Raw genomic sequence first — 26,566 nt, 5'->3', positions numbered from 1 at the left:
ACTGATTGTTTTATACATTTATGAGACTTTTTCAATAAAATGATTGACGATGAGATATTACTTTTATACTGAGGTCATAGAGCACTGTGGGACCTCAAAGAGAAATGATTTCAACATGAGGGTTACAAAGCGAGCTGAACTTTGCAGATGTAGTGTTTAGCGGTCAGAGAGAAGTGCCTCGGGCGTTTGGCAGTTGTCCTCATAAGAACAAGCCCCCTGTGAAACGACTGTTAATTTATATAGCGCTCGGGTTTCGTGCCGGGGTTTGTAATGTCATATCCCGAGCTCTCCAGGGAATGTGGCAGCTCTCTCTGCGTCATTCAGGCGGTGGTCAGTCTCATAAACTAGATCAAGGGGCTCTTCCCATCTGAAAAACCAAAACAACTCCTGCCCTGCTGTAATGTCCTGTCTGTAAAATGCAGATGACTTTAGTGAGTTTTCATGCATATACATTTCTTTATTTTTAGGGTCTGTAAGCAGATGCTGTAGAGAAACAAGCCACGCTGTGGCTGATGCCCCGAAACAATCTGACCCTTGACCCTGCCATGCCCGGCGAACCTGTTAAAGACATCATGACGATCCCAGGAAGCCCACAGCGAATCTCGATCGATAAAACCAACAACAACGAAGCTCCTAGGCCACCTTCACTAGCAACCGAGATCACCGTTCCTCTGGTCAATGAGGTTCAGCTGACGGCGGCCACCGGCGGGGCCGAGCTGTCCTGCTACCGCTGCACCGTGCCGTTCGGCGTGGTGGTTCTGATTGCCGGGATCGTTGTGACCGCCGTCGCATACAGCTTCAACTCTCACGGCTCTACCATTTCGTACTTCGGACTGGTGCTGCTCTCGGCCGGCCTGGTGCTGCTCGCCCTGAGCGCCATTTGCTGGAAAGTTCGGATGGAGAGGAAGAAAGAGAGGCGGAGAGAGAGTCAAACGGCTCTCATGGCACACCAGAGGAGCATCTTCGCTTGAAAGAAGAGATACGATTTTGACGAGGCCGATCGCTGATCCACAAACGTGCGTTCAGTTCACACTTTTTGTGCAACAGCGCTGATTTCTTTGAATAAGGCGCAATTTATACCAATCCTAAGTTGCATGGAAATGAAATGCACTTTGGCACAATATAGCATCTGGTTAGTGAAGAGTTTTGCATAACTCAAGAAAAACCCTACAGTACAGCATTTCAAACAGTTAATGAAGAAAATCTCATGCAGCTGATTGGGTCCAGATGTCGAGACACAGCTGGGACAACGTCTACACTTTTGTTGACCTTTACTGCAAACACTCACAGTTAGTGATGGACAGACCGCAAACTTTAAAGTGGCTCGTAAGCGCTTTCTATCTTTCTTTCTCTTTGTTTTCTTCTCCGTCTCTGGGATATGAGCCAAGAGGAGCGCATCAATATGAAGACAAGTGACCGCGGTCACGGGGTGCTCACCCAAAGACAGGAAGTGTTGTATTAATCCACGGCTGCTTCCTGTCCCGTAGGATTAATGGAAAGACGGTTCGAGACATAAAGGAAAAGGGCGGAAAAGAGGAAATAAAGGACAAGGATTTTTCCTCATTGACACTCAGCTACTTATATGTCAGTAAATGATATACGTATAACTGCACGGTACTTATATTACTTGTATTATGATATATAGACAACACATGGCTGGAAAACCAGATACATTTATTGATTTATTTTTGTTATACTGCACTTGGATCAAGAGGACAGACATACGACACGCTCTTATTTGAGTTGTGGTTTATATTAATTATTCGTCACATACATGAGAATATAAAACTGATGGTTGTGTATTCAAGCACTTTCAACTCAAAGCATTTGAATGAAATGCAAACAGTAATGAAATGTTGATGTCTGTAGGTGCTTAGAAAGTTAAATAAATGTCTTAATGCAGATTAATGATGATGTAATTGTCTTATAGTTCTGTTTGTGACAATGTTATCCATAAGCTGCTGAACAAAACATTTTTAATAAACTCATGTGAAATGATGAATGCTTCAGGTCATGGCATTTCTTGGAAAGCTTTTGAAAACTTTAGGCTGAATAATGAAAAGATACCTGATAGTCTTGTATAGTACCACCCTGGTTAGGTTTATTTTGCAATAATCCCTTTCTTAGCGAAGAAAGTATTGGGTTATTTAGGAAATAAATAAATACATGCGTATGAAATATTGAACTGAATTGAAATGGTTTCATTGTGTTTTAGATTCATTATGAAACCATTTGATTGTGTTTGATCAGATCACGGGGTTTTGGGGTCTGTCATTTGGTTAAAGCAGACTGGTTTTGATTATTTCTCCAGTCACTCATGCTGTGTGTGTTTGAAGTGAAGGTTGGGTTGGGTACGTAAGGAACTCTCTCATGTGAGTTGCTGTGATTAAAACCATTCAGTAATGAATGGAAGGAAATGTTGATTTTCGTTCACAGTGCGTTGTGTGGCGCCGTGTCTGCACTTGTGTGCATGCGAACGCAGAGTCGCTAGATGAGTTTGGACTGTATGGCACGTGTGGTTTGAAGTGCAGATCTGCCCTAGATTTGTTTTAAATGAGTTCAACATTTGAAAAGCCAATGGTGAGTTTTTTCTATGGTTAACAGAAAAACAAAAATGTATTTTTTTATATAAAAGAGAAATGAATGGGTCTTAAAGCAAGCCTCAATACTGTGAAATTTAGAGTAGGTGAATTTTACAAACATATTACTCATAAAATGTTTTCAATGAAGTTGTATTTATTTATTTCATCTGGTGTTGCAAAAAACATATTACTTTCATTTAAGGCCGGAGCAATATTTAGAGATTAAAATATCTATTTATTATAATAAAACTACCCAGAACACCCTAGCAACCACATAGCAACATGCTAAAATACCAAGAACAGCATAGCAACCACACAAAATCCTAGCAACCATCTAGCGCTGTCACTCAGAATACCTTGGCAATTGCAAATTACATGATAAAACCACTAAGAACACCCTAGCAACCACTTAGCACCTTACAAATGCCCTATCAACCACCAAGAGCACCTTAGCAACTGCACAGTAACACAATAAAACACGCTAGTAACCACCAAAAAAATTAGCACCCATGCAGCACTGCCCTAGCAATCAACCTAAACACCCTATCAACCTCGAAAAACACCTTGGCAATTGTATAGCAATATGATAAAACCACTAAGAACACCTAGCAACCACTCAGCACCTTTCCAATGCCCTAGCAACCATCCAGAGCACCTTAGCAACTGCACAGTAACACACCAAAAACACTCAAACACCCTAGCAACCTCTTGGCACCTTACAAATGCCCTATCAACTACCAAAAGCAACTGCACAGTAATAGACCAAAAACACTCAAACACCCTAGCAACCACTTGGCACCTTACAAATGCCCTGTCAACCACCAAGAGCACCTTAGCAACTGCACAGTAACACACTAAAATACAATAGTAACCACCCAAAAAAATGTGCACCCATGCAGCACTGCCCTAGCAATCAACCTAAACACCCTATCAACCTCCAAAAACACCTTGGCAATTGTATAGCAATATGATAAAACCACTAAGAACACCTAGCAACCACTCAGCACCTTTCCAATGCCCTAGCAACCATCCAGAGCACCTTAGCAACTGCACAGTAACACACCAAAAACACTCAAACACCCTAGCAACCTCTTGGCACCTTACAAATGCCCTATCAACTACCAAAAGCAACTGCACAGTAATAGACCAAAAACACTCAAACACCCTAGCAACCACTTGGCACCTTACAAATGCCCTATCAACCACCAAGAGCACCTTAGCAACTGCACAGTAACACACTAAAATACAATAGTAACCACCCAAAAAAATGTGCACCCATGCAGCACTGCCCTAGCAATCAACCTAAACACCCTATCAACCTCCAAAAACACCTTGGCAATTGTATAGCAACATGATAAAACCACTAAGAACACCTAGCAACCACTCAGCACCTTTCCAATGCCCTAGCAACCATCCAGAGCACCTTAGCAACTGCACAGTAACACACCAAAAACACTCAAACACCCTAGCAACCTCTTGGCACCTTACAAATGCCCTATCAACTACCAAAAGCAACTGCACAGTAATAGACCAAAAACACTCAAACACCCTAGCAACCACTTGGCACCCTACGAATGCCCTATTAACCACCAAGAGCACCTTAGCAACTGCACAGTAACACACTAAAATACGATAGTAACCACCCAAAAAAATGTGCACCCATGCAGCACTGCCCTAGCAATCAACCTAAACACCCTCAACCTCCAAAAACACCTTGGCAATTGTATAGCAACATGATAAAACCCCAAAAAACACCTAGCAACCACTCAGCACATTTCCAAAGCCCTAGCAACCACCCAGAGCACCTTAGCAACTGCTCAGTAACACACCAAAAACGCTCAAACACCCTAGCAACCACTCAAAACCATAGCAACCACTCAGCACTTTAGCATCCACTTAAAATACCCTGAGAATTGCAACATGATAAAAACAAACACCTTAGCAACCACTCACAATCTTAACAATCTCCTAGCACTGCTCTAACAATCAACCAAAACAACTTAGCAACCATCTAGAACACCCTGGCAGCTGCATGGCAACGGGCTAAAAAACACTCAAAACACCTCAGAAACTACCCAACTCCATAGCAACCACTTAACAATGCCCTAGCAACCCCCACAACTGCATAGCAACATGCTAAAAGCACTAACAATCACCCCAAACCTTACAAATCACCTAGCACTGCTCTAGCACTCAACCAAAGCACCATAGCAACAATCCAGAACACCCGAGCAATTGCATAGCTACATGCTAAAAAACACTCAACCACCCAACACCATAGAAATCACCACAACAGCTATCCCCTGGCATCCCTCAAGCACTCTAAAAACTGGATAGCAACATGCTAAAGAACTCCCAAACAACCACCTGGCACTGCACTAGCACTCAACCAAAACACCCTAGCCTAGCAACCAACAAGAACACCCTGTCAATTGCATAGCAAGATGGTACAGTAAAACAACTAAGAACAACCTAGCAACCACCTGGCACCATAGCAACAGGGTTGTGCCCTAGCAATTACTTAGAACAACCTAACAACTCACTAAAAACTACTCAGGACATCTTAGCAACCTCACATGAATGCCATAGCAACTTCCAAGTACAAGGCAACCTGGAGAACTGTTCTAGATCACAAAAGTCAACACATTAAACATTACAGCTGTAACCCCCTCGATCGGAGCTGTGTTAATTCTCCATAGGTGATAGTTGTGGCCTTGAACTGCTTGCTTCACCGTGCCGGTTTAAAATAGCCGGACTTAGAGTTGTATTTATAGGCAGCATTTGCGTCGCTATGCGTTTCCCTGACACCAGACACTACAACTCAACGGTTTGTTTGCGTCAGAGGAGCATCCACGACACGTCAGATTTGATGGCCTCACGGCCGAATGGAGAGAGTCAGAAAGAGCTTCACACCTGACACACAGATCAGATGTTTGTCGCGCAGTAAGACGTCTCCTCCACAGAGCCGGATCGTGGCGGTACAGAGCAGGAAGTGGACGTGGAATATGACAGGTGCCGTATGACGGGTCGGACGGCGTGTGAACCTGCAACCTCAACGCACGTCATCTGCGTTCACTTATATAACCCAGACATATAGAATGGAAACACTTTCCTGGAGCATATTGGGTTTTTGTAATTAAATTAGAAGTGATGGAATAGTTTTCTAAGCTGTTAATTGGTAAACCTTGGCTGTTGACCTTCAAAGTGATTATTTGTGAAGTCATGCAAACTCATCATGCACTGCTGCCAACTCCTAAAGCAATTGAATTAAGAAAAGACTCGGCAAAACATGTGGTTTAACTTTAAAATATCTGTTTTTCAATTTAATCTGATTTAACTGACTCATACAACATGGGAGCATCAGGGGGTCTCTAAATATTACCCGGGGTCTCTTTGTGTTGAAAGATCACTGCTGTTCAGATGGAACTTATTTATCTCACTTTAGTAATGCTGAGGACACAATGTACATGTGCACAGCTAGAAGTGATTGCGTTCCTGTGTAAAGTCATTATTCTTAGTCATCTCAGTCACAACAGAGTAAAGGGGCGTGTACACAAAAGCATTTAAATGTGGTTGAAAATGCCAAGACGGATGCTGACTGTAGGCGCTTACCAGCTTTTTTCAGCTGAGCGCTTTGGTTGCTGTGATACTTCTGCTTTGTTTATCAGTCAGTGAACGACGCGCCGGTTGGTTGTTGTGATATTTGCTCCAACCCTCATCCACTGTGATTGTCCGGCTAAGTGAGAAGTGACATTGACGAGCTGAGCATTTCACCCAAAGATGAAAATTTGCTCATTGCAGACAAATCCCACCAGCTGCTTTTTGAAAAGCATGGCGCTTCCATTAGAAACAACGGACTTCGTTGCTGAGTGTCGCTAGTCTCTTTCAATGAGGTCATTAGTAGGTTGTCCTAATTCTGGTTTTTATATTAACAACAGTCCTCTCAGTAAATGACAAAAGATAGATGACATCCAGAACTCCACTGCTTCACTCTCATTGGTTGTCACTCCCAAAAGTCGGTCATCATTTGCAAAAAGTTGAACTGCTCTTAACTCGCCAACGGTCACTCGTGTCACTGAAAATTACCAAGTTTCCATTGAAATAAATAAGATTGTGTCACTCCGCCATTGCTAGTTGCTGCCGGTGTGCACACAGCTTTAGGCAATGTTAACACAACAACGATGTAATAAATAAGGAAAAAGGTTGGCCTTTTGGAAAAATTATTATATACGACAACATTATCAATAGGGCTGGGATGATGAAATGCGCAAAAAAAAAACACACAAAAAATCCCTGTCTGCATCATTTTTGAATTGCAAAGGCGATATTATGCACAACTCTTTTATGTACTATGGCTCTTTGATCAGTGGTAAATTCTTATCTATCTAAAATCACTGTGAGTTTGAGTCGTTTATAACATGCATTTGAAAAAGCAACACTTATTAAACATAATCATTATAAATATTCTTTATTATTATAAAAATAATAAAGAATTTAAGAACAGGGATATAAATATGCGTTATGGGCATTTCCTGAACTGGGTTTGTAAATGGTACTTCTTCTTCATATTAAGTTTTTGCACAACAGCACCCTCTGGCTTTTAGATGTAGCGGCATTTCAGCATTATTCAGTGACCACGTTTACATGCACCCTCATAATGTGATTATAATGGGATTTTGGTAATACCTCATGTAAACACAATACTTCGATAAAAATAATGCGATTAGGCTCATAATCGCAGTAAGTATAATCGTATTAAAAGAGGTCGCATTTTTTATCGCATTTTAATCGCATTTATAACTGAAGTGCGCATCTGTTTTAGTCACACAGCTTAAGCACAAATTCGTTTTTGACATTAGGACGTTTTTTTAATCGTCCCAGCCCTAGTTGATCCACGTTTACACAGATCCACAAAAATAGCTAAATATGCTGTATGCGTACCAGGCCAGTAGATGGCGATGTTATCTTGTAAAGAAACACTACATGCGCATTCTACAAAAGGATAAATCCAAAAATCCACATGCAATCGAGTAATTTTGTTTAGACAGACAATGAGGTGGGTGTATTACTACAAGTGACCCAGGAGGACATTAAAGCAACACAATTTTTTTTACTTTGTCTGAAAGCGCTAATAAACTTAAACCCGTCTTCAAAAGTTAGCGTTTTCAGGTCCTGATAAACAATCAGCCAAAACCTATAAAAAGTCCTGTTTTGGCTGAAAATGTTGTTGTGTAAACGGCCCCTAAATCACAAATCTAATCAAGCGAAATCTGACCGCCATTTGAATGCAGTGGAAAAGACCTTTAGAAACAGTATTGGCCTTTAGGGATGAAATACACAGCGTCAAACCCCCCACAGCGATTCTGGTCTTTAAACGTGAAAGCGTGAATCTGTTTTTAGTAAGGACTCTTTTTGTTCTCAATAAACTTGGCAAAAACAAATCCGTCTTTCAGCAGCATTGTGTTTCTAACAGAACAAAGCATCGCCAAAGCTGCAATTCAATGCATGTAACCCAAGAAAACCAGAAATGTGTTTGAAACTCGCAAAACTAAACAGGAAGAGTTTGGTTTTATGTCAGCTTCAGTGTTTCACAAAGAGACAAACTGAGCAATTAATGCTGATAAACGCTGGCAGGTCTTTAGGGATGCGAGATCTCAGCGTGGAGCCGATGTTCATCTGTGCCAGACGGGGATGTCAGCCGGTAACGGGGAGGAACTTGACTTTTAGCATCGTGCATGTAAAGCACAGCTGAGACATCTCAGTAAAACCTCCTGATGTTTGCCAGTTAACGTCAGCTCATCTGTTCCACTTCATTTCCACTGACAAGTTAACTCCCAAACTTCCCCTCGGTTTAAACGTGAATAGCGAAGAGCAGGAAGAAATAAGAAGGGTGAAGGGTGAAGTTTTCATTATGACGTGCGGAAGAAATTCAAGCAAAAGCCCTTTGACTTTGCAGTGCTATGAACTCTTTGTCTTGCAACAGCGATATGCATTTCAAAAGAAGAGTTGGCAAGAGTTTGTGTGGATCTGGATCACAGCTGAACAAAGACAATCAAACCCTGTTTATAAAAAAGATCATTACAACAAACACATCAATGCAAGATTCAGGTCACTTTACATCTGCTCGGATTTCAGGAGTTTTCTTATGAAAAAAAAACTGTATTCTTAAACATGTCTCCTTCTATGATCAGGTTTTTACAGGAAACTATATTCGATGTCAAAGTCTGATCAGACAACATATCAAAAAAGCCAAGTACCTGTGCATTTAAAAAGACGTTTAATTGACGTCCAAACACAATGAAGATGTCTAGGCTAAGCAAGGCAAAATTTGGGCTGTCAGTGACAATTATAGATGTCTAACCATAGCCCAAAAATAAATTTATTTTAGGGAAAACTACATATAACCAAATTCAAGTTTATTTTGGCTAGAAGTGGGTTATCAGGTCTATAGTTAAAGGGATAGTTCACCCAAAGATGAAAATAACCCCACGATTTACTCATTCTTAAAGGGTTAGTCCAGCCAAAAATGAAAATAATGTCATAAATGACTCACCCTAATGTCGTTCCAAACTCGTAAGACCTCCGTTCATCGGCGGATCACAGTTTAAGATGTTTTATATTTAGTCCAAGAGCTTTCTGACCCTTCATTGAAAATCTATGTACGGTATACTGTCCATGTCCTGTAAGGTAATAAAAACATCATCAAAGTAGACCATATGACATCAGTGGGTCAGTTAGAATGTGTTGAAGCATCAAAAATACATTTTCGTCCAAAAAGAACAAAAATTACGACTTTATTCAGCATTGTCTTCTCTTTCGGTTCTGTTGTAAAGGACGTGCACAAGAGTCACGTGACTGCAGTGACGGGGCTGACGTGTTATCCTCAGACATGTTTGCAAAGTTGTTGTTTTTTTAAACTTACAGCGTGCGTCTCCCTCAGACTGTAAACTAAGCTCGGGCGCACAAATAACAGCTGGGGCTCACCGGATAACACGTCAGCCACGTCGTACGTCAGCCGCGTCACTGCAGTCACGTGACTTTAGTCTCGCCCATGCACTTCACAACAGACACAGAAAAGAAGACAATGCTGAATAAAGTCGTAATTTTTGTTATTTTTAGACCAAAATGTATTTTCAATGCTTCAACACATTCTAACTGACCCACCGATGTCACATGAACTACTTTGATGATGTTTTTATTACCTTACTGGACATGGACAGTAGGGCTATAAAGATTACTCGTGCAAATGCACCTTTTCTCAATGAATTAATTTTAATTAATTACGGTGAAATCCCGGCACATCCCAAAGCCAGAGGGCGCTCTCGTGTAGAAACTCCCTTTGTGCCACAGAAGTAGCATTACAAATGGTATTCCAGGAAATTCTATAGGAATATTTATATCGCTGTTCTTTTAATTGTTTCAGGTATTTTCATGATAATAAAAAATATAATGACTCGATTGATTTTAGATTGATAAGGACTTCCGACTGACCAAATACCGTGGTACATGCACAAGCTGTGCATGAAACAAAGAATCAAAGGATTCAGAATCGATTTCAGATTGGGACATGCGATAAATCGTACTGTACATACATTTGCAATGGAGGGTCAGAAAGCTCTTGGACTAAATATAAAACATCTTTCCAAAAATGAACGGAGGTTTAACAAGTTTGGAACGACATGAGGGTGAGTCATCAATGTCATTATTTTCATATTTGGGTGAACTATCCCTTTAAAATACACCAACAGGCTACAGAAGAGAGACAATGTCCTAGCAAAGTTGGCCATTTCAGATTGAGACGTACATGCACAGCTAAATAACCCACTATAACAAAGAAAACATGAAAGCGCATTATATCTCATGAACGTGCATTGGTCATTTTTGTTTGTAAAGTTTAAAATATGGATATTTTTCTTACAAAATCACATTGATTGCCCTCAGAAGGTCTTTATTAACTCATTCCCCATCAGCCATTTTTTGTGTTTCTTACAAAAGTTTCACAAAATGCCTTCCAGGAAAATGTTCTTCTAAAAATATATAAACATACAAATATATAAAAAAACAGACCCTCTGCTTTCAAACAAACAAACAAACAAAACGGGGAAAAAAGTTTCATCCTATCTATTTTTTTTCTCTGCTTATAAACTCTTAAATATGGGTATTTTTCTTCAAAAATATCTTTTTAGCAAAAAGCTTGTCAATGGCGGGGAAAGAGTTAACCACCTGGAGCACCATTTACTGCCATTACAGGACATTTTCTAATATAAGTGATGGCGTTTGTCTGAAAAAAGACATCTTGGATGGCTTGAGGATGAGTAAATCATGGGATAATTTTAATTTTGGGGTGAATTATGCCTTTAAACTAGCAGTGAAATGATGGCTATTGCTTGCTGGGCATTATAATGGCAACAAACAGACATTAAAATACTGTGGATAGTTGAGTGCCGTTACTTAACCAATTCACTACCCACTATTTAATTTCCATACCCTGTGTCCATATGTATATTAATATTTAGGATTTGAAAAAGACTTCATGTTTATACAGCAAACTAACAGCATGTTTTAAATGACTAAAAGTAGTCAGCTGCTTATGTCATTATGTGTGTGTGTGTGTGTGTGTGTGTGTGTGTGTGTTTCTGTCTAGGTCCATGCAGACATTATGAAGTTATTGTGTGCTTGCTGGAAGGTGGTGAAGCTCTTCTGAAACAATAGCTTTTTGTTTTTCAATGATTTCCATCAATTCTCATGAGCATTTCTCTGCAAGGTTAAAACAATCGGCTCATTTCAGCAGCAAGCAAGCGAGCGAGCAATAAATCCCGACCGGCCACGGTGACGCAATGCTGTGCCGCAGAGATTGGCCGCCGCTGATCGATCGCCCTGTTGCTGCAATCCGCCCGCCCTGATCTACAACACACACACTTCCTAATGAAACCCAGGAGTGTTGCACTCGGCCTTTGTTAAACTTTCCTCATCAAGAGATCTTTCAGATTTGTGAAGCCACGTGCATTGGCCCTTAGACACAGAAGACAGACGTATCCCACAATGCACCAGGGAAGGAAAGACGTCAAGACCCCCACAAAGGAAACCGCAGTTTAATGTTTTATTGATGCCTTTGTCACAGTGTGAGGAAACAGCGGTTGTACACTCAGTGATTCATTTCTTCATCAGGGTTTCAGTGAAAGTGAACACCACATATGAGAAGCATTTTAGGTTTCATTCAAAGTAATGTATAAACGCATACAAATTATAGGCCTGTGTGATGCATTCAATGTATACGCAAGAGACAGCATTACTCATAGTACTGCAATGCCAGTGTCTCTTTTATATGGGTTGGGTCACACTATTAAAACAAATTCAAAGGAGATTTTATTAGACTATCAAGACCACAAAATAACAAGACACTTTTACATGGAAAGTCTCCATGGTTTTTCCCACGATAAACAGAGTGAATAGTTGAGATGGTTTGTGCAGGAAGTGCGAGGGTGTGACCCTCACAGCAGCTGGTGAGGTCAGGAGGTATTTAACTGTGACGTCATGAGTGTTACGCTCTTTACGGCAAAATGATTTCTTTTATCTTACCCCGGCATGCTGTGAGTCCATCCGTCGACCTCACAAGACGCGTGAGAAATCAATGGAAAACACAAACATGTGTTTCATTTAGAAAAACTTTTCACTTTTACTAGTGTGCATAAATTAAAAATCTGTTTGTTTTTCCCTTTAACCTAAACCCAGAAGAAAGAAATTATTTAAAGTTTTATTAATCTGTCAACAGATAAACATGCTTTAAAAAAAAGTTTTATGGATAGTAACATTTGATATTCCATTATAATTAGTAAGGATTACGCCAAATTACCATTGTTCATCATTAAAATAGTACTTTACAAATTTACATTTTTGCATTTGGCAGATGATTTTATTCATAGCGACTTAAAGGGACACTACACTTTTTTGAAAATAGGCTTATTTTCCAGCTCCCCTAGAGTTAAACATTTGATTTTTACAGTTTTGGAATCCATTCAGCTGATCTCCGGGTCTGGTGCTACCACTTTTAGCATAGCTTAGCACAATCCATTGAATCTGATTAGACCATTAGCATCGCACTTAAAAATAACCAAAGAGTTTCGATGTTTTTCCTATTTAAAACTTGACTCTTCTGTTGTTACATCGTGTACTAAGAACGACGGAAAATTAAAAGTTGCAAGGAACTATATTTGAGAGGAACTTGCTATTGAAAGTAACCAAGGGGGCTATTTTCAGGCGCTGCGTGATATCATTGCCTCTAGAAAAGTCAATACTTCCCACCAATACCGATATCCGATTATTCAGATTGATATGTTATATCGGCCACGACTCTCGGCTGTTTTTAATCGATCGACCGATAGCTTGCTTTTTTGACCGATACCAATTATTGGCCAATATATTGGTGCATCTCTAGTGTTTATGCATGTGCATGAACGTACGCAGACGATCAAATGCGCATCCTTGCAAAGCATAGTTTATTTGACTCGTATGTGCATGCTCGTTGCAACAAAATAAAATGCTCCTGTGCTAAATACTACATTGTCCTGTACGCGCATGTGCGACCTATACGTAAAAAGTATGTGTGGTTAAAAAAAATGGCAGTGTGAGTACAAAGCATGCATACTACTATGATAATGAAATTTGCGTTGTGTATGCATTAAAAAGGAACTATATTTCTAGCTTTAAGCCCGGAGTATAGTCTTTTTTTACATGTAGACCCAAGAACTGTGAAAAAAATGGACGAAGCTCGTTCGCTCTCTTCCATTGGTGAAAAGTGAAGCCGCCAGTGTCCCGATACGGTGCTGACATCTTGGGTCTTGAGCGATTTCGGGACCAGTCCTGCACAGTAGTGAGCAGGAATTAAAGCCGCGAAAGCAATTAATGTCCCGCCCTCGCAGAATGCGCATATCACAGCTGTCAATCATGACGTGACACCACCGTTTTTATAGCATTAAATAACTAACTTAAAACAAACTTATTTTAAACACTTGAATTTACATCAGCGTGATAAAAACTACTGAAAATTAGCGCTGGGTATCGATTCAGATTTTCCAGATCGATTCAATTTCGATTTACACAAGCTGTCAAATCGATTCGATTTCGATTCTCAATTAAATTTTCGGTTCCGGTTCTCGGGCCGGTTTTTATAGTCTATTCTCGATTCAACTCAATAAATATAGATTAAATACAAATACTATACTGATAAAAAGAACAGTGAACAGGTTACAAGTGGGTAATTATTAAAATCGATGAAGCACCTGAAACTGCCATTTTAAGCACTGAATTAATGACAGGCTTGCCTCTCGCTCCTTCGTAACCTCGCGCAAAGCAAAAAATAGGGTGACATCTAGTGAAGAAGACTAGTAATTCGATAAACGTTAATCTTTCATTCAATGTTTGCAGAAATAAATATGAAAAAAAAAATCGATTCTGCTCTTTGAGAATCGATTCTGAATCGACCACATTTTAAAAAACTATTAATCGAAAAATCGTTTTTTTTTTTAAATGACAGAAACCAGCTTCGGAAAAAAGATCCTTGAAGTGTAATTAAATTGTTTAGTTGTTCTCAAGTCCCATTGAATAACACGGGGGAGGTGGGGTTTATGACCTATACTGGGACCAGTCACTGGGGAGCGATCGGGACATTTTGGCTTCACTTTTCAGGGCTTGTGCGGCACGCTTGGTGTACACAAACATATGCACACGGTTGAACGCATTGCCTTGCAAAGTATAGTTTATTTGACTGGTACGTGTACACAGACGTTTGACGCATGCACTTTGCAACAAAATGCAGTGCATCAAGTGGGCTACATAGTACATCCTCTTGAAGGCCCATACACGACCTAGGCATACAATGTGTGCAGGGTTTAAACAATCGAATTAACAGAAGATCTAGCAAATGTGAGAATTTCTTTTATTAAAAACCCTTTTGACGCATTTACAGCAAGCGTATGCACATAGGTTAACATGATGTGCCGAACACATATTTTGACATGACGGGCCACACACATGACGGGCTAATACATGTTTTGACAAAATATGCATTTGTTCCTCTCCGTAAGAGATCTCACGGCACGCCGCTAACATACTGAATTTAGTTAGATTTGCCTTGTTTAAAAAATTTACTGTATAGATCATTTTGCTGGAAATCAAGACAAAATCCCTGAACCAAAGTTATAAAATGACTTCTTTAAGTTCAGACATGACCTTTAAAGTATTTCATAAATGTTATCCAATAGCATATGTATTTGTCTCCATCTATTAAGCCTGTGTATGTATAAGTTGTGATGTAGTGATACTGCGGAGAGCTCAGAGAGGTCTGAGGTTCAGCCGGACAGGCCTTGACTTGAGGAAGTCCAGGGAGGAGCGGGTTCCCACACCCAGAAGAAGGGCTTTCTGCTGGGTTAACACAAACACTGTAGCCCTCAGGAAGGAAAGCATTCCCAGACACCTCCACAGACCCAACACCGGTCGAGAGCCGATCGCTCGGAGCCGTCTGGACACATCAAACTGAGATATGCACAGTAATGTGTGCTTGCATACACACCGGCAGCACGGATTAAATGTACTGCACAAAGATAATGATGACTATTGCTCATATATACGGATTTATACCCATAACTCATCCTGCGCTGTAGGAATGATATTAATGAAGCTGCTCAAGTAAAGTTGTGCTGTTAGTTTTCTAAGTGAAGTCCCATTAGATTGACAATAGTTCAACATATCATTGAGACTTTTGCCCGGGACACACTGGACGATTTTTATATCGTACAGGATTTTATTAAAATCCATGAGCAACCACGGACGTAAGGACAGTTTGATGTGATTTTAAACCGCATAATTGTAATAAAGAGTACGAAATTACACACATGATGACTGTAGTAACAATTTCAAAGTGAAAAAAGCACTTATTGTTGTCCAAGTTGTTGTCCAAGTTGATAAAGCTTGTTTGAGATGAGCACATTTTGCGCAGAATCGATTACCGGTGATCGCCTTGAGATGCATGCCAGTTAGAAAAGTGTTATCACAATAATACCATACACTGAAGTTTTTTTTTTTTTCGGCTGCAATAAAACACTAAGTCCCCTTTCGATCACCGAGGGTGCAAATCGGTCTCAAAATCTTCATGTGTGTGGCCAGCCTTAGTAAGCATCCACATAAAAAAGTATTTCCAAATGACCCTAGCAAGTGTATAGTGGCATCACCGTTTACATTAATAAAAGTCACACACATTGTCTCAGGAAATGTTGAAATCTAAATTATATCAGCAAATGTTTTATTATTACAAGTATTGCATAATGAAAACTAACTGAGCTACACATACACAGACACACATTGTGTACTTGCAGATGTGTCAGGTTTTTATGGTAGCATAAAATTCAGTTTGGATAGATAATCGAATACGTCTCGCTGGCCGTGTCTAATCGAACTGTCTCCACAGTCCTGAATAAATGGGTGAGGAGCAGCAGGTCACACAACACACACACACACACACACACACACACACACACACACACAATCTGCAATGCAACAAAACACCACAGACACTACTGTTTCACTTCTTTCTCACAGATGTCACACAGGAAACTGTAGATTAAAACATGAGTTTCATAACTTTGGTTTATGTGAACTACAGCTAGAGAAAGTTACAAACTTTCTGTCCGTCTGACCTCTGGTAATATGGTATGAAATCACAGACACATCTTGAACTCTGCACTGTTAGAGTGCTGACAGAGAAATTGAGAAAGTCCATTTTTGACAACAGTTGACTACAGATTTACCTTTGAGGTTTAAGGGTCTTTTTTGCATTACCCACAGTGATGTGCTCCAATGCACTGAACTCTGCAAAAATGTTTTCAAACATTTTGTCAGCCAAACCCCCTTTACCTAAATTATTTACTTAAAGTTCCGCCTTAAAATTTAAATTTAAAAAAGTATTAATTTAATAGCACATTTGCATATTCGTTTTATTTAGATATTTTAAAATGTAAAAATAATTTATTTGCATCTTATGATTTAAGTAATTAACCCCTTAACTGGTGCAGTCTTTTTTGAATGTTTTGGTTGATGTACTAATCTAGTATACATATAACTAATAATCTTGGTTTTGTTTTAAAGAAGACTTTCTTTCACTGAATTGTCTGGAGGTGAAAATATTAAATTAAATTTTTTTATAATAGTTTAAATTTACTGTAATAAATACAAATAATGCAATTAAGTATATATTTATACATAAAATTAGGTTTGTGTTACACTTTTAGTGGTTTTACCAACAACGGCCACTAGGTGTCATCAGTTTGCAGAATACTCTTGTCACAAATTTATAAATTACCGTCATTGCATTATTATTGCTGCTAAAATGTTTTGAAATATGAAAACTACATTCATAGACCATTCCAACGATATATATAGTTTTCCGTAGATTAAAAGTTACATGCAAAATATTGAATTAAATGTAGGGGTCCCGCTCACAGGACAGCGCCAGTTAAGGTAAACATTTTTCATCAACTCAAAAACCCCCTGCAATTCCCTCAAACCCCAGTTTGGGAAACCCTGCTCTACAGCATCATGTGCCGGTCAATAGTGGAATACAGTCAGTTATTGCAAAATCGTCCAAATGATGCATCATCATCAAGACATTCAGAAAATAATCCTATTTTAAACATTTAAGAATAAATACTAATGCAATATTTAATGCAAGCTTTTATTTCTTTTGGAATACTCTTAAAACTATGAAATGGCCTTAAATATGTACCTGTCTTATGCTTTTGATGTGAGGACTCATGACAGTGAATCACGTCAGTTGCTCGACAGAAAGTTTATCCACCTAAAAATAAAAACAAATCAGGGGATTGTAAGAAGAAATGTTCAAGTTAGTAGATCAAATGTTATCTTTTGACATACATTTTTCTTTTTTCTTTTTTTACAAATGAGGTACAGCAACATTTATGCATTTAGCAGATGCTTTAATCAGTGTATGTCAAGGTATCATTTTATATCATCATGTTTCTCTGGGTTCGATCCCATGACCCCAATGCTCTACCACTGAGCTATACAGGTACTCGTATAAGAAAACAAAACTGAGATTTTACTAGACATGAAAAAAACCCAGAGGTTTATGTGACAGGAAATGGAATTGTGGGTCCTGACATGGAGGTGGACGGCTTTGTTTCAGTGTCAGACAAATAATGTCAAAATGTTGTGGTTATCACATATAATTCCGGAAATAAAAGGTCAAAGGTTCTTCCTCCGTCTCTGTCTCTCTTTCTGAATTGGCATGGCACCATTAATGAATCCACCCAGACATGACAAACTCCACCCGAGTCTCTCAATACACAAACTCATAACAGCTCCAACACGAGAAAATATTTCAAATGACTGATTAGTGATGATAATATGTGCAAAACATCCCAGCATATGAAATATGTTCAAATATGATGATGCTTTTATATCAGTTGTTTTGATTGAAACAATCTGTTCTTCAAAATAAAAAACAGGGCTGCATAAAAAATTGAAATGATCATGCACTGTTGTTCCAGCATCATTCTTACCCATAAAAAAATACAAAAAAATATGTACTGAAATATACTTTTGAAATATGTTTACAAAAATTTTATATATTTTTAGGCTATTTTTAATAAACATTAAAAATAAATATATTTTAAAGCATTTATATACACATTACATTGGAAGAAAAACTTTGTATGTTACAAACCTGTAAATATAACAGGTTTAAAAAGATTAAAATGTACTTATAATTTTATATTTTACACACTTATACATTTTATACAAACTTTTATATTTTGGCCAGAAAACGTCTACTTTTTGCCTTATGGGTTGTAAAATAAAATGTAATTGTTGTCCCTGAAATACTTTTTGAAATATATGTTAATATATGAAGGTTAAAACTAAATATATTTTCAAATTTAAAAAGTTTTACTTTCTACAAAATAAATGTAAAACATATTTTTGGCCAAAACATTTTTTTGCCATATGGGTATTATTGCTGAATATTGCTCAAAAAGTAATTTAAAAAAATCCGCAAAAAATAAATAAATGTTATGTGTTTCCAACTACGAACAAATAGCCGAAGTCTATCCACCCTGTCAAGCCCTACACCTGTAAGCAAAACTGAAGCAAATGGCAAAGATGGCAGCACCCGTTTCACCGTCAGAAAATTGGTAATTCGAGTTGACGCTTGACATCATATCACCAACAGTGGCTGTGTATTGTACAAAATCTCACTATTTATTAGATCAGTACGGACTAAAGGCGGGCGTACACGGTGCGATTTTTGCTGTCGTAGGGGCTCGCATGCGATTTTTTTTCCTCGGGAGAAAATCGTTCATGCTCGTATGGTCGCGGCTCGCACCGTGTGAGAGGAATTACGAGCCGAGCCGAGCAGGTTACGAGCACCTTACGACCTCCCGATAATTTTTAAACATGTCAAAAAAGTTCGGGAGCTGTCGGTATAAATTCGTAGTGTTGGTGCGGGTGTACGAGACGATCTGGCAAAGCACTTGAAGTTGACCAATCAAAATGTACAAAACGCAGAAGAAGAAAGACAAATGTAGCACTGCTACCTCAAATATTGATGACTACTCTATAGCTGGCTATGTTTCGCGCACATACACACTCCGGTAACAGGTGTCATCATGACAAATATGTACAGGTCCTTTCAGTGACGACCTCTTGATCAGCTTATTTGCCTGAAAAAAACCTGTCATATGTGTTTTTGTGATGTCGGGTCACAGCTTTGGATGTGTGTGGAAACAGGAGAGAGTGTAGTTGTTTTAGGCTATACCGCTGTTCTGATAAGTGCTACCACAATGCATTAAACGAGGCTTTTTGATATTAAAACATTTTTGTTTTACTTGTTGATTTTTCTTTACTTGTTAATATGTTTTATCATTATTTACAATGTAAACATAAAATAAGCCAACTAAATTATGTAATAAATACATTTAAAAATTATTAGACTCCGTGCAGAGACCACTGGTTTAAACAGTACAGGATGTACAAAGAATGTCGCAATTTTTGTGTAATTCAAGCTGTGCCAAAGTTGCTGTAGTTTCATAAATGATTGGATATTAAAAGGGCTGTCGCGACAGAAAAAAGCAACGGAATGTCCATGTTTAATAGGCTAAGATATGCATTTATTGAGAGAGTACATAAACATGATGATCATATGCGGAGACGATGTTTCCCATGGAGCTTCTGCTTTAACAACTGAGCTTGTTCGGTATTTTTACCCACATATATATTCTTTTACATATTTTCGACCAAAGGAACAAAAGATATAGCCCAGTGTAAGTTATATGGTAGCCTTAGCTTGTTTTGAAATGATGAGAACATTTAAATGACTAAAAATGTAGGCTATCTCTGAAACTTTATTTAAATAATGATTAATTTGTTTTCATACTATATTTGTATTGCTATGTATTAATTTACATATAGGCCTACTGTGAAAATGCACTATATTAATATGCAATGCCTTCTGTATGGCATTTATTTTGTGCAGTTACAGCATAAATGCTGCGGTCTCACTTTTACTTCAAGACACCGCATTGACCGAACATTTGCACATAACAAGCCTAGACAATGTGCTTTATATTAAATTAAATTATTTTCGTTTTACAAATTAATATTTGGCTATAGATGTGTTGTCTTAATAATTTAATTATAAAGGGAAAGACGTGTAACGTTAGCTTGCGTTTTACCTCATTGCTCCTCATTCTGCATTTAAAAATAAATAAATAGGCCCACTGAATGTGTTTTTTTGAACGGTCATATTTATAAAAAAGCAACAATATATGTAACATTAATAATAGCAATATAGATATTTACTTGGCACTACAAACATAAGACGGTAAAACCGCATATGCGCTAGCACGAACAATCACTGCCAGAGAAATTCCTTCACCGCCACAGAACTAGACCTATATTGCAATTTCGGAATGCATAAATAGAAATACAAAAGAACAGAAATTCCAAGCTGTTTTATATACTAAGCCAATATCTTAACCCTATTCTTTTTGTTTTATTTTTTTGTACATTCTGCCACAACGAAAGGAACCCCCTTTCATCCTCACAGGTGTGAAAATGCTTACGTCAGAATTCGTCAAGTCGTACAGTAAAATCTTGTCGTGTGTGACTGCGTCCGAATTATTTTCGTATAAACTCACTCGTGTCGTGTGCGAGAGCTCACGACGTTCCGACCGTCAGAATTCGCACCGTGTACGCCCAGCTTAAAGTGGAAATTAAACATAACTCAGCTGATACAGCGCTTACCTGCACATGAAAACACGCAACATGCACGTGAGCACTAGCGAGTTACATCACGCGCTGAAGTGACGATTTGTCCAATCGCTAATCGTGTAGCATTTACAACTTTTCAAAACTGTATTTTGTGTAAATGTAAATTTAAAAAAAAAGTTTCCAACTACCTTGCAACAGCCTGGAAACACCCTAGCAACTGCATGCCATGCACTATAAACACGCCCATATGGCTAAAATATGTTTCAAAATATACAAAAATGGCCAAAAATATATTTTAAAATATGTTAACATAAAGGTATTTTTCACCAATATATTTTTTTGGCCATTTTTGTATATCTCAAATTGAATATATTTTAAGGAATTTTTATTCATGCGCATTGGAAGAAAAACATTTTAACATAGCAAAGTACATAAAAGGTTTGAAAATATTAATTAAATATATTTTCAATTGAAAATATATACTTATTATGTAATATTTTATACATTTTTATACATTTTATATTTTATACAAAAAAATTTGGCCAGGAAAAATATTTTTTTTGCCATATGCGTTATAAATTCAAAAATATATTTAATTAAGCTTTACTTTCAAACAAAATGTATTAAGCATATATTTACAATATATTTCTGGCCAAATAAATGTATTTTTCTGCCATATTGGCGTATTGAATGCCCTAGTCAGTGTTAATATACAATTTCATCTCCACTGTATGTTTAATCCGTTTTCTATTTATTTTTTTATTATTATTATTTTACTTTATTCACAACACGATTATAATGAAAAATAACACAATTTTTAAAGTTAACCATTAAAACAAATGTTTGTATGTGTGAAAATTATAAGGTTTGTGCATGTGTTTAGTGCTGTACACTGCTGCCCTCTGCTGGTCCAAACACATCATGCTGGTCATGATCAGACGTCATCATTTTTTTTTTTACTTATTATACCTACAATTTCATTTAACTTAAATGAATTGCATTACATAGCAGCACAAGAATTGATTCATTTTTTTCCCCAATAATGCTGCTTTACTATGGGAAAAGTACCCTACCCTACCACACAGCTTAGGGCTTTTTTTATTTATTCTTATTATCTTTTTTGAAATAAATGTCACTTTCTTTGTTATACATTCATTGCAATAGTATCCTGACATTTTTAGGTGTGATCTGTGCACACTTTTCTGCTTGATTTCTAAAATTAAGACTCTCCTGCTGGCTCAGACCCCATACACTGTAGGCCTATTAAGTGTGGTTTATTTATAGTTATAGGAAAAGAGGGATTTGTTGGTGAGCACCAGATCTAATCCCTCTCATCTCATCTCATCTGTGTGAGCGTTTGTTTGTCAGAGGTTTGTTGTCAGACAAGACTAAAGGTCTGACTGTTCTGCATTGTCGCTTTGGACCCCATTAAACCGCAGCCATGAGCTTCATCGCAGACGATGTTGAGATAGACCCGGTCACCCTCAACCTCATCATCCTCATCGCCAGCTATGTCATTCTTCTCCTCGTCTTCCTCATCTCCTGCATCCTCTACGACTGCCAGGGAAAAGACCCCACGAAGGAGTACGCACCCGACCCTATGCCCAACCTCAACCCCGCTCCCATACGGCTGGTGGTCATGCAAAGCTCGCCCGCCAACGCCCGGTGGGACCAGAACAAGATGGTGACCACCTACGAACCTCCAGGCGTAGAGAAAAAGAGCACGTTAGTCTGACAGGTGTGATGGACTGATAACAGCAGATGGATGAACTTTGCACCCATCATCTTTTCTATCATACAAGCTACTGTACTTTTCATTTTGTGTAATTCACCTTTATTTAGTCATCATTTGTAACTTAAAATGTTGGAATTGGATTTTCAGAAGACCTCCTTAAAACGGTGAGTGAAAATTTCTCAAACATCTCAAATGTTAAGACAACTTTAAGACAAAGTGTAAAACTTTAAAAAAGTAGGTTGAATTGATTTGCATACTTCAGTTGATTAAACTTTTTTACAGTACATTTATCTCATTTTGTTAGTGTTTTATATCAAAACCAAAATAGAGGATAAACAGTATTTGTTTTGTACATAATAAGCCTCATCAATGTGTTTGGGTGTGTAATATTGAGACTTTGAGTCATTGGTTTCCTCATTCCTCATTAGCTGGTGATCTCTCTGTCATATTTTTTCAGATTTTACCAACTATTTTTATAATTTAGTTACTTGAAGCATTTAAATGAATACATTTGCTTTTAAAAACTTTGAAATGTATCAGAACAGAAACAAAATGGCATATAGATTCTTAACGTTATACGCTTTGTATAAATTATGAAGTGTATTTTATGATTATTTTATTGATTGAATGATATAGCACTATGTGTTTTATGGGTTATTATAACTATTGTTATCAGTAAGACGGTTTACACAACCTGTTTCAGAGATTTTGCTCAGTCAGTTAGCTGAAATCTTGACTTTCCGGCTTGAAATATGTATTTTTTTATTTATGTTATGATGAAATGATGCACCACCCAGATGTTAGATGGTGTTAGCACATTGTCATAATCAGACTTGTATATCTGAAAACGTTTATTGTTTACATACACATCACCTGTTTCAAAGGTTGAGTGAGATAACAGAGGAAATATTTAACCTAGCGATAAGTAAAGACAACTCTGTTTCACTGTTAAACATGCACAGACATTACACACATAATATCTTGTAGAATGTCTAGACATATTTTCAATTTCAGTCTCTACTCAAGAACTTGTTTGACATCTTGTTAACAAGTCTTTACAGAATAAAACTAAAATAACAGCTTCATGCAAAGCATTCTGGAAACCAAAATCTGAAGGAAAAAACAGAAAAAGGTTTATGAGGATTTCTGGTTTCCAGAATGCTTTGCATGAGGCTGTTATTTTATAGTTGTATTCTGTAAAGTTAATGTTTAATGTTCATTTAACTTTGAACAAACTGTTGCTAGTAAATAACATAAACTTAAATCTACAGTAAGTTACTGGCAAACAGCTGCAAAACGCCAGCAAATGTTTTACAAAATGATCTTAAGAATGAAATAATAATCCCTCCTTATTATATCTTCAGCCTGTTGTCAGCAATATAGGAAATAGTGAGCATTGTTCATACATATACTGACACGAACAGACATCTTAGGGGATACATTCATCCACTGATCTGATGTCAGTGATCAGAGGAGATACAGAGTGAATTTTGGTTGTTAAGTGCTATGTTGGTGTTTGATGTGGGATCCGGCTCTCAGAGATGTTGTTTCTCCTCACGTGTTTTCTTCTTGGCACTGTGGTTTCTTCTCTTACTGTCTATGAAAGAGGAACGAGACACTCGGTCCTCGGGGACGACACTTTGTGAAAGTTATCTGGGTCTGATTTCATTTAGTGAAGTACCACTGGTTTACACTGTAGGAGAAAGATTAAAGGTTTTGACCTGGTTTTTGTGTGTGTGAAATGTACCCATGGATCTAGAATGAACCTTTTTTATGATAAGTTTGTAACAAGGGAGTTTCTGGCCTTGTAAGCACAGACAAGTTGATTCAACTTAAAAAACATAGGCTAACTATCACTGTCCAGAAAAAAAATCCATTTTGCCTTTAAATCTACTTAAAATTGCTGAAATGGCTATTTAAATTTTCCTTTACTGAACGTAAAGTATCTTTCGTAAAGTTCCAGCTATAAATTCTTTAACAAAACTTTTCCTGCTCTACAAATAGTCTATGAGAAACTTTATTTTACACATCTTGAAACATAGTTTTATAAAACTTGTAATGTTAAAAGAGAACTGCAATCTTTGCATCTCAAAAAAGAGGACACCTTGCAAAGCAAATGTGACAAAGTAAAGCAAAGGTTTCAACTTCACACAGAGGCCTCAAAAAAAAAAAAAAAAAAAAAAAAATGGTGACAGTAATCAAATCTCATGAAGTTAAAATATGATATCTTAATTTCACTAATGATAAGAAACAATGATAACAACTGCGGTAGTAGAAATAAAGACAACAAACAGCAAAACAACACTCATGTAGCAGTAGCAGTTCATTTATGCATGCTGCAATGCATGATGGGTAACACTTTCAAATCCAGAAATTTTAATAAGCTAAAATAAATTGATTTAGTTCAAAATGTCTTGTTCAATGAGAGAAATCGTGCAATTTGTGCATTAGGTTATGTGTACTTATTTATTTGGGTTAAATGGGACATTTCACAAGACTTTTTTAAGATGTCAAATACATTTTTGGTGTCCCTAGTAGGCTACATATGTGAAGCTTTAGCTCAAAATAACCCACAGATAATTTATTATAGCATGTTAAAATTTCCACTTTGTAGTTGTGAGCAAAAATTAGCTATTTTTGGGTGTGTCCTTTAAAATGAAAATGAGCTCATCTCTACACTAAATGGCAGTGGCGTGGTTGGATAGTGCAGATTAAGGGGTGTATTATTCCCTTCTGACATCACAAGAGGAGCCAAAATTTTTTCACATGCTTGCAGCGAATGCTTTACCAAAACTAAGTTACTATGTTGATTTTTTCTTACGTTTTACAGCTTGATAAAAGCACTCAGGACCCAGTTATAGCACTTAAACATGAAAAAAGTCCCATTTAAAACAAAAAGAGGGTTACTAGTGAACCTTACATTCACTTATTTCAAATGTGAAGCTTTATTTCATAGTCACTTTCCCATATAAAAATCACTATAGGAGCAACATTCCTATCAACCAATCATATTTCAAAGTTAGTATTAGTGATGTAGGTAGGTTAAAGTTAGGATTAGCAGGGGGTTGGTGCTACTGAGTGGGTTGGGGCTTTAAATGAAATGAATAAAGTTGGCACAGGAATATGTCTCTGCCACAACATTTCTTTTGTAAGACTCCAGACAACCTTAATCAATCTAGACTAAAGTCAACCCAGTCTTATAAACAATCTGCAAGACATAGCTGCCAAATAATACCTTATTTCTTTGACTGCCGAACACTTCTGACATTTTTCTAAAGGTGCGATATTAACTGATTATTAATGAATAATATTCATCAAAATAATGAATGATAATGATTGATAAAGTGTCTGTAAGCTTCATCACTAATAGATTATATACTAAATGTTTCATGCTATATAATAATAATATGAAATCTCTTACCATAAGAAGCTTAAAGAATCATGATGACTGTGATTGCTTACCACAGTAAATCTCAGTATGTGCTCTGTCTTTTCATTACATGCTGGGTCACATGTAAAAAACACACAATATGATTTAGTCTTTTTGTTTTAGTATACAGCACTAGATTTAATAATTTATTTTCCCAGCTATGTCTGATCACTTATTAAAATATATGCATTTGGCATAACTTACAGTGCATTGCCAGGTGTACATTTTATCAGTATGTGTGTTATCTGGGTTCAAACCCATGACCTTTGCTGCTGCTTACGCAATGCTATGACCTGTGCCAGCTGAGCACTGATCTGATGATCGATCATTTGCTTTCCCTATCGGTACATCCGATGAGCTCTTTAAAGTTTTTTTCATTAAGTGTTGTTATGTCAGCGCTTCATGATTTAAAGCATATAATCTCCACAGACAGGATCAGATGATTCGATTGTAGAGAAATACGTCATACAGAAGAAGGAAGAGCTGGATCAGTCTTACTGTAATTCCCCAGGTTTATTTAGATGTACTTCCTCTAACTGT

The 26,566-nt window shown here is 37.6% G+C and overlaps 2 protein-coding genes across 2 annotated transcripts; both read left to right on the top strand.

Moving 5' to 3' along the window:
* On the top strand, positions 1-1,998 carry tmem100a (transmembrane protein 100a). Its single transcript, XM_065278229.2, has one exon. The coding sequence runs from the start codon at positions 513-515 to the stop codon at positions 969-971; it is 459 nt and encodes a 152-aa protein (XP_065134301.1). The 5' UTR covers positions 1-512; the 3' UTR covers positions 972-1,998.
* Positions 1,999-22,017: 20,019 nt separating this feature from the next.
* LOC135768874 (small integral membrane protein 36-like) lies at positions 22,018-22,977 on the top strand. Its single transcript, XM_065278228.2, has one exon. It carries the CDS (start codon positions 22,303-22,305, stop codon positions 22,594-22,596), a length of 294 nt encoding a protein of 97 aa, XP_065134300.1. The 5' UTR covers positions 22,018-22,302; the 3' UTR covers positions 22,597-22,977.
* The last annotated feature ends 3,589 nt before the right edge of the window (positions 22,978-26,566 follow it).

Source organism: Paramisgurnus dabryanus, chromosome 3 (assembly GCF_030506205.2).
Source record: "Paramisgurnus dabryanus chromosome 3, PD_genome_1.1, whole genome shotgun sequence".
Classification (NCBI taxonomy): Eukaryota; Metazoa; Chordata; class Actinopteri; order Cypriniformes; family Cobitidae; genus Paramisgurnus; species Paramisgurnus dabryanus.
The sequence above is the reverse complement of the archived record's forward strand: the minus strand, read 5'-3'. Positions and strand labels throughout refer to the sequence as shown.